General features: G+C 43.9%; 2 protein-coding genes across 5 annotated transcripts in view; one reads left to right on the top strand and one right to left on the bottom strand.

Moving 5' to 3' along the window:
- Window positions 1-12: 12 nt before the first annotated feature.
- MRPL33 (mitochondrial ribosomal protein L33) lies at window positions 13-6,459 on the top strand. Of its 2 annotated transcripts, none has more exons than XM_065833296.2 (4): window positions 13-121; window positions 1,135-1,153; window positions 3,915-4,021; window positions 6,143-6,459. In XM_065833296.2, exons 1-4 carry the CDS (start codon window positions 100-102, stop codon window positions 6,190-6,192), a joined length of 198 nt encoding a protein of 65 aa, XP_065689368.1. In that variant the 5' UTR covers window positions 13-99; the 3' UTR covers window positions 6,193-6,459. The 2 variants fall into 2 exon arrangements, with proteins under 2 accessions (XP_065689368.1, XP_071662212.1); XM_071806111.1 differs by lacking the exon at window positions 13-121 and adding an exon at window positions 278-388.
- RBKS (ribokinase) overlaps window positions 6,365-9,145 on the bottom strand; it is a 70,293-nt gene continuing 67,512 nt past the window's right edge. For all 3 annotated transcript variants that reach the window (XM_065833294.2, XM_065833295.2, XM_065833293.2), the window contains one exon: window positions 6,365-7,586. In XM_065833294.2, the coding sequence (XP_065689366.1) occupies window positions 7,413-7,586 (174 nt within the window). In that variant the 3' untranslated portion in view covers window positions 6,365-7,412. The remainder of the gene's footprint in view (window positions 7,587-9,145) is intronic.

Here is a 9,145-nt window from a genome sequence, read left to right as displayed (position 1 = left end):
CGCACTGGCCCCGCCCCGCGCCCCGGAACCGCTTGCACCCGCTGTCCCGGAAGTGCCAGCAGCAGCGGCGGAGGGGTGCTTGGGGGGGACACCGGCGTTATGTTCCTGACAGCGGCGGCTTGTGAGTGGTGCAGGGGGCATCGCGGCGGTAGCGGGCACCTCCTCTGGCCGCGGGGCCTGCGCCTCCCGGACCGGCCGCCTCGTGCCGGGGCGCGGGGAGGACGCGGCCGCGTCCTCCCCGCGCCCCGGCACGAGGCGGCCGGTCCGTTGGCCCCTCAGCCCCGTCCCTCAGGACACGGAGCCGGCGGCCTGGTCTTCCCTGACTCCCGGGGATGGGGTGGTGCCCGGGGGCGAAGGAGAGCAAGGCCCGCGGGAGAGGCCGTGTGAGGTGCCTGTCACAGGGTCTGGGTGAGCTTGGGGCGCGAGGAGGGAACGGTGCTGGAGGACGTTGACCAGAAGCTCACAGTGGCCTAAGCGAGACTTGCACTGACAGAATATAGATCAACAAATGTTTAAGTTTTGGTGTAGTGAGGTTTTTGTGTGTATGTTTATGCTGTCAGTTTACAAATACTTTAAATTCACAGAAGACAATAATTCGGCCTGTTTCATGCCATGTGGTGGGTTAGACTGGGGGCCTAAAACCAACCTTGTGAAAAGGTTGGTCTGATCTGAGAACAGCTCCCTGGTCTGGTTCACCGGCTTTTATATTGACACTATGGCAAGAACCAGAGCAGTGGTGGGTGTAAGCGAGTAGGGAGAGCAGGACTGCGCTTTTCACCAGCAGTGTGGGTTCAAACCTGCCTCAAGTGATGGCGTATCCATACGGTGAATTCACATTCAGCACCGAAGCTTCATACTGAAAGCATTTGGAGCCCGCAGCAAGTGCATTTTGTGTCGCAGCACTGTGATTGCACAGACACTTGTAAAGGTGGTATGATGGCAACTGGGAGCACACAAGTGGGAGGCTGAGGGGCATTTCTTTTGTGACAGTAAATCTTTTTGTACGATCTGTCTGGGGCTATTGCAAAGGCAGACAGTGGAAAGCTTGTAAACTTTATATGCTGCATATAACGGAAACAAGATAAAATTATAACTGTTTCTTCTTTTTTCTTTTCTTCATGATGCAAAAACCAGTGGCCAAGAGCAAATCCAAGTAAGTGATGTTTTCCTTGCCAGTTTTTGATTTCTGATACCACACTATATCTTCAAATGACTTTACAAAACATTATGCTTCTCTAGAGTTTTTTTAATATGCCCAGGCAATTGCAATCCTTGAGTCTAGCTGCATCCTCTTTGTCCTTCTGTATGTGTGTCTTTTCACAGGTAAGTATAGACTGGTGTGAAAACCCCTCCAGGTTCTATAATTGTAGCAAGGGCAGGTTTTGTCCTATGGGCTATTGTGTTGAGCTGAGCTCTAATATCCAAACCACTCTGTGCCAGGACATCACGCCTCTGTGCTTGATGATTAAAGAGTGGCGACAAATTATCCGCGTAATCTTCCTCTTGTTTACCTTTCATAGTTTTCAGCTGAACAGGGCAAGCTGAGGTACATCATGGGGCTTTGTTGTTTGTGGGCTGGACTTTAGGCAGATGCCATGAGCCTTTCTTGTAGGCTGGGTGCAGAACACTTCCTGTATTTAGCATGTTCTTATGTATATGTGTGGGAAGTGGATGAGGCACAATCAGTGCTATGGGCATCTTGATTTGCTCTGTAGTCCAGCTCTGGAGAGATGTTCATGGGCTCTGGGAGAAAAGCAGTCGGAGTCCTTTGACCTGTAAAGTAAGCTGATGTGTTCTAAGGGTTGGAAAGGAATATAGACTTTCAGCACACCAGTAGTATTCCAGTATGGATGCAAGGAGACAAGATCATGTAGAGAAAGTCACTTGCATCCAAAATGATATTTGTAAGAAAATTAGCAAGACAAACCCAAGGGGTTAAATTGATGCATTTGTATGGACACATTTCTGTCTTCTGTTTCTCAGAAATTGCATTCTATGAGAGTGTATTAAATTTGTTACCGCACAACCTGGGGAACTATGGCCTTTGGTACATTTTCTGGGGGTTTTGTGTGAGTGTGTTTTTTTTCGTTTGTGTTTTTGGTTTGTTCTGTTGTTGTGAGATAGTCCCTGGGGTTTTTGTTTGTTTGTTTGTTTTGGTTTTGGTTGTTTGTTTTTTTTTTTTTTAAGATTCAGTCCCCATCAGAGCCAGTACCAACCACTTGCTGGGTTTGAAGGGATTCTTCTGTTGCAGGATTTCTGCACAATTGTCAGGGCTTTAAATTAAGAAAGCACTTCTCAAGTAAGTGCCTGACAGGGAGGACAGCATTTTGACATCTCAGCCTTCTGCTGTTAACAGTTTGTAGAAACAAACACAGCAAAGCAGGATGTTTCTCTGAGGTGAAAATGTAGCTTTTAAAAATGATGTCACTAATGTTAGTGTAGTAATTTTTTTTCCTCTTTCTTTTTTTTTTTTTTCCTGGTGTTCCTTTCTCTGTTCTTTTTATAGTCCCATGTATATTTCAGAAATATGTTATCTCCTTATATTATTTATCCTTCTGTGCTCCTCTTGGATTTTCTCCCTGTGTCCCGATAGCTTTCTGCTGTTCTTTTCTGCCGCTGCTCCTAGTTAACATTTCTTCATTAGACAGCAAGTTTTTTGAACAAGATGTATTGTTCAGAAAGGACTTGGCCTCAAATATGTGGTGCACAAGAATTTCAAGGGATGGTCTTACTGATACCACTGATTCCCCCAGAAAGGGTAAACTGCACAGAGGCTTTGAGGAAGTGGGTGAGGTACAGGGGAAGGAGTTTGTGAGGTTACTGGTGCTACATATTACACCTGCAGTAGTGTACAGTAGAGAATGATCATTTGGGATAGTCCCTAGACCATGCTTGGTCAGTTGGTCTGCAGGAATCCAGTGTTTTCCTGCTTGTTTTGAACTCAACAATAAATCAGATTGCAAAGCTGAAAAGGGAGAGCTCAAGGAAGTACGCTGGTCAGAGCTGCACAAGTGAGGAAGAATGGATGTCTCTTCAAGGTTAACTTTGACAGACCATTTTATAGTAGAAGCAAGAAAATTCAGAAAAACTGAATGCCCACATGCAGAGATGTATCATTCTCTTTATTGCCATGGAAGAGAAAGATGTAATTTACAGACTGGTTAAATGGTTTGACCTTTTGAAACTTGAGAAGATGCCCTGTCTCTGGGAAGTTGCACAGATCTTGGCATGCTGCCTGGCTGGGGCTGCAGGGTTGGCTTCCTCCCTCTCCTAGCTTTCCCTGCTCCCAGGGACATGGCAGTGGCTGCCCCACAAACCAAGAACCCTCCAGTGGGCAAGGGGGTTCCCATGGCTTGGTTAACGTCAAGCTCAGTATCTCCAGCAGGATGGGCAAGTGCCAAGGGGCCCTGCTTCTCCTTTTGCATGCTTCTTCTTCCATCCTATCTGCTCGGGTTCCTCTCTGCATGTGGAAGTGATGATCTGTGATACCATGTTATCTACAACCCGAACATCTTTAACTACCATCGTCCTTCCTCTCTTGCTATTATCTTTTAAGCCATAGTGACTCAATTGTATGCTGATTTTTTTTTTTTCTTTCCTGTTTTTCTTCCTCCACCTTCACTGTTTTTTGAATGATCTACTGCTCTCTGGGCTTGTCTTCTGTTCAGGAGTTATTTATTTAAATTTGATGCTGCAGCTAATGGTTTAGAGTGGGCTGTTTGTGTTACAAGTTTAGCATATAGCATTGATGCTTCCATCCAGATCATTCATGACATTGACATGAAAGTAGCTGAGGTGATTGTGCCAAATTGTTTATGCCAAAAGCTTGTCCTTTTGTCCACAGCCTGACAGACACATGGCAGCTGTTGCTGCCTGCCTGTGCCCTGACACAGAGACCTTCCTTGTGATTTTAGATACATTCTGGTGAGGATGAAAAGTGCGGCCGAGACGGGCTACTGTTTCAACGTGAGGAGACTCCGATTGCAGGAAAAACTGGTCCTGCTGAGATACGATCCCATTGGTAAGAGCTTGGGGAAGAAGTTGGCCTGCTTTCTATAAGCTTCTGTGACTGTGTGGGGCAAAAGATTTTAATGTAACAGGATTTTTCCCATCTGAGCAGAATATGTCATAACATGTTTCATACTCAGATGACTGTACAGTTGCTGTACACTTTATGACATTCCATCAGGAAGTAAATGTTACCCTCATTTTACAGACTGTGGCAGTGAAACAAAGTAATCACTTGCCTGACACATCAGAGTCCTTGATGACAGCCATGCCACATGTCAGTGGCAAAGCAAAGTGACACAGGAGTTCTTTCATTCTGTTTCTTTGTGTGGTTTGGTAGACTGTGCTACCTCCAGCAAGCAGCCATCAAGTGTGCATCACTAGAAATGTTCTGTTAAGCTGCCATGGGTGCTCTAGACAATAAATTTTAACCACCACTTCCAAAATGGATTTTTAAAGACATAAACACAAGTTCTTTCTCCTCCTCAAATGAGACTGATCTCCAGATAACAGTTTGTGGGTTCTTTATGCTCCTCTAGATCTTTCAGATTTTCTCTGTTTAAGAATCTGATTTGTTGGGGGGTTGTAGCACTTGCCAAGCTGCCTTTTGCTCACCGAACTTTTTGAAAGGTGACAAAGAACTCAAGTTTCTGGGGGAGGAACCAGTCTGTAGTTAACATTAAAAAGCTGAATTTTGGGAAACTTAGAATTTAAACCAGACCATGCTAGAAATAGTAGGGGGAATTAATGCAAAGAAGGTTTACTTAAATCTATAGAATAAAGAAATGTATTAAGCAGCTCTAAGTAGATAACATAATGCATGGCCAGTGATTATGTGATTCACACTTTTTTTTTTTCTTATAATTTTCTGTCTTTGTTAGATGACTAACCTTTTCATAGTAACAGTATGGGACAGTGCTGACAGAGGTGGTGGCTCTTCTTCTGAATCACATGCAGAAAGGGAATCAGAGATTACTAGGATGATTTTCTTGAATAAGAAGAGTTTAAATTACTGCATGAAAACATTGTGCAAAGTGATGGTGCAGAAGCTTTGCAACTTGTAGGAACTGTGAAGGCAGGGGAGAGCTCAGGCTGAGTAGTGCTTCTGTCACAGAACACGTAGTAGGTTGTTGAAGTACGGAATTGGAAGTCACAAAGAAAGAAGTTCTGATCTTTGTAGCCTGTAGTAGAACACAAGTGAGAAATTGATGTGAGAAAGTGCTGCATGTGTGAAGGGAAGTAAATTTGAGTCTAGATACCAACTCACATCAGGAATATGTTAGGAAGCATTTTCACTTGGCATGCTTTTTTCACCTTATGTTTTGTACTTCTCAAAAACCTGGTACCTCAACTGTATGAAGCTTTTTAGTGAAGTAGTGGCAGTAGTGCCCAAGTTTCACTACCTCCTAACTGTAGCAACAGAATGTGTTACTAAGTTGCAGTATTTCTTAAAGTGAAACTTTTATGTGGAAGAAGAGAGTTGGTTATTGTGTGATAGCTCTTGCATAGCTTTCAAAGGAATTCATGTAACGAAGTTCAGTCAGAACAGTGGTGTTTTTCAAGTGGCATTGTAAAGCTTTGCTTTGATTTATTTATTATTAATTTTTAGTGATGTACTGACTATGCATAACCTGTAGCTGTCCTGGACACGATAACATCTGCATCATGAAGGCAGGGTCAGTTTGTGCCTCATTGAGAGACCCACGGGACCCTTGTTTAACTTTTCAGTCGGTCTGTGAGACCTACTAGATCTGGCTCATCACCTGTAGTTGTTTGGGTGCTGGAGTTGAAGAGTAGTAGAAAGCAGTAAGGACCTACTTTTGTCCCCACATCAAGCAACTGTGATTCAGAATAGTCAGGCAGAGCAGCTGTTGAATGTTTTCAGCCACTCAAATCCTGATACTTTTTTTTTCACAGAGGTGAAATGGACCTCAGGAGCTAAAAATTACACATAGTAAAGTGAAAGCACCACTAAATTTCAAGAGCTGATTAACAGCAGCGGTGTGCCAGTCAGTTGCTCCACACTCATTTAAGCAGTGAAGGCAGCCAGGAGAAAGGAACGTAGGCTCATTGAGTTGAATTTTAACACTTCAGGCTTCTTGACTGATTCTTTTTTTTTTTTCTTCCCCTATAGCAAAACAACGTGTCCTCTTCACAGAGAAGAGAAAAATCCGCTCTGTCTGAACAATGACTGGACTTGATTTATGCACGAGGAGAGGATGGTTTGAGGGGAGAAAGAGGTGAATGCTGATTCAGAAATACAGCAACGTGGGCTGAAAACAGAGGAAATGAACTGGGATCACCATCTCCTGTGATTTGAAGGCCATTGTGAATAAAACAATGTAGAGAGAGAAAATTCTTAATGTCTGGACATAGATCATCACAGTAACATTTATTTATCTTTTGAGTTATTTTTACAGTACTCAATTAAAAAAAAAATTAAATAGCAAATCCCATTGTCTGTGTTTTCCATTGTGAAAGAGCCTGTAATCTTCAAAGGAACTATTGTTTTATAAGGCAATAAAAATTAACATTTTCCACAGCAGGAATTCAATGGCAGGATTGCAAGTTTTTCTAACCTACCAGCCACAGATTTAACAGTAGTGACTGCAGATTGGTGTCATTCCTTGGAGGGGTAGTGTTGCACCAGCTCCTGCCTAGGAAAGTGAGAAGCAGTGGGGACCCTGGTGAAATAAGATGAGCTTTTAGATAAGCTATGACCATGGCTAAAAGGGCTGTATTATTTTTGGTCAGGTAAGTAGGATGGATTTTCACTCCTGGATTTTACTTAAGCATGAAGAAAGTAGATAGCCAAAGTTGTTCTCTGATGGTTTTGGAAGTTTTTCTTTAATTATCTCACCTATGTTTAGAGTGATATGGCTTGAAACATTTTTCGAAGTCTGCCTCAGTAGCACTCTTGTCCCCTTTCCAGTTGGAGGGAGGGACCTTTGTTAGTCTGACAGAGCCACAGAGCACGGTGCCACATCCCGTGTTTGGGGCACAAGGGAACAGCTGGACCAGGGCTGGCAGTATGGTACTGGCCTTGGTGTCTGAGGACTGAAGCTGCAATCTCAAAGCTAACGTGCACTATTAGAAGTTCTGATAAAATCAGGTGAAAATACTATCAGGAGCCCAACACCCTTGAGATGTTTTGCTGGAGGCTTCACATAGTTCAGTATAGCATGCTGTGTGGGGCCAGAGAGACCTGCTGAGCTATGTTCGAACAACCCACCACCCCCACCCCATCTTATTCTTGTAGAACAGGAACTAACAGGATTCCTCAAAGAAGCAGCAGAGAAACTTCCCTAGTGTTTCCAGTCAGCAGAGGAGAACCTCATTGCAGTCAGGAGAAAAATGCTGTCTGGGATAAGATAAAATCAGTACATGGAGTGAGACAATGTCAATTAGAAAAGGTCCTGAGGCAAGTCCTTCCTGTAAGGATATGAAGATTGTGTCCCTGATGCCTGGACGCTCACTGATGCAACACAGTTCGACTTCCTGATCATTTCCTCCATGGGTAACTTGGGATAGTAAGCCAGGTAGAAGGCCAGTGCTCCCATAAAACTGTCTCCAGCTCCCTAAAATAAAAAAAAACAAACAAGATTAAGCGTACTCGCACAGGGAAACCATTCATTTGTGTTTACTGGAAAGACAAAAGTTGCAGCACTGACTGCAGGAGCCAGGAAGTTGTTCAGGGCTTGAGTTCAATTCACTTTTCTATGCCTAGGAAATTCTGCTGTGCTAAACTAATGCCACGACACTATCTTTGTGCTCAGCTGTTGAATCAAGGTATACACTATAAAATGGCTTAAAGAAAAAGAAACACAAGTGTGCTGGAGTTCAGCAACACGCTGTTATAAATACTGCTTTTGAAACTTCCTGTTGTTGGAGTGTCTGATTTTGATTTCTCAACCTGAATGTTTCATTAAAGATATTTTTTTTCTTATTTAACTTCTGTTTTTCATAAAGGGCAGTGGTAGAAAGGACAGAGAAAAGGGGAAAAAAAATAAGCCATGTGGTTTGTGGTGTCTCTAAACTCCTAGTTGCAGAACGATACGTTTTGATGCCTCCAGGTCTCAACTGTTCATTAAAAAGGTCCCACTAATGAAGGTCTATGCTGTGTCTATCACATAAATGACACATTAACTTGTTTTGCTCACTGTATTCCACAGGGTCCCTTTCTCCCTTCTCCCCTGCAACTGGCTTGGTTTCTAAGGCCAGGCAGATAGCAATTCTTGTTGGTACTTTGGTTCTAAGGTCCTCTTTTTTAAAATCATAGTTTTATACCAGTAAAAGCATTACACTGGACACACTGGTGTTCTTATTTCATTCAAGAACCAACCAGCATATGGTCTATCTCCCCTGAGGCCCTTTCCCTCTGTAGTTGTAATAAAAAGGCCCCAAGAGTCATGGGGCAGGAGCAAAGGGCCTGGAAAAAGTTAGTTAAGATAGTTGAGCAAAATTCCAAACTAGAAGTTAAGGCGAGGAAGTAATTTTCCAGTTGTGAGTTCTAGTGGGTCTCAGTGTTAGACTTCCACTTACCCAAAAGTCAGCTGCGTATAACATTATTTCAGAAAAAAAAAAAACATTTGCACGGAAATCTGTTGGTGGCGTTACAAGCAGCTGACTGGGCAGAGCAGAGCGGGAATGGCAAGGGAACCCTACAAGGAGTAGGCACAGGCCAGGGGGCCCACCCAGCCTTGTCTCTCCCTGGCCAGCCCTTCCACAGCAGCTGTTTGCTTTGGTGTTCCCAGCCAGGAAACTCCCTCCTTAACCCTGGCACAGCCTCAATTTTAGGCGCTGCCTTCCATCGCCTTCCCAGGAGGCCATGACAGAGAGTGGCACCTGGTGAATTACGAGTTAATAAGCAGACTCATACCCCAGCACGCAGCTGTAGCAGCACCTGTTTCAACAGTTCCCTGTTCCTGAACCTACCAGGGGCGGGTGAAGGTTCTTATCAATTTCTGTTGGGCCTTTGTCTCCCTTCTGGTTTCCACAGTGCTCCCACAATGGCAGGTGGAGCAGGAGCAGGTGACTGCTAGTTAAGCATTGCTGGTGTCTTTTGTCTGAGGCATAATGCAAAAATCCCCGGCCCATCTCAGAGTTTATAATCTAATCGGTGCATGATTAATTATTA

The sequence above is a fragment of the Patagioenas fasciata genome, chromosome 3, assembly GCF_037038585.1.
Source record: "Patagioenas fasciata isolate bPatFas1 chromosome 3, bPatFas1.hap1, whole genome shotgun sequence".
Lineage (NCBI taxonomy): Eukaryota > Metazoa > Chordata > Aves > Columbiformes > Columbidae > Patagioenas > Patagioenas fasciata.
Note: the sequence above shows the minus strand (reverse complement) of the source record. Positions and strands in the feature narration are given on the sequence as shown.

Coding starts and splice junctions, on each gene's coding strand:
- MRPL33 (XM_071806111.1), top strand. CDS start 333: ATGGGGTGGTGCCCGGGGGCGAAGGAGAGCAAGGCCCGCGGGAGAGGC. Junction 4,022..6,142: donor GCTGAGATACGATCCCATTG/GTAAGAGCTTGG, acceptor CTTCCCCTATAG/CAAAACAACGTGTCCTCTTC.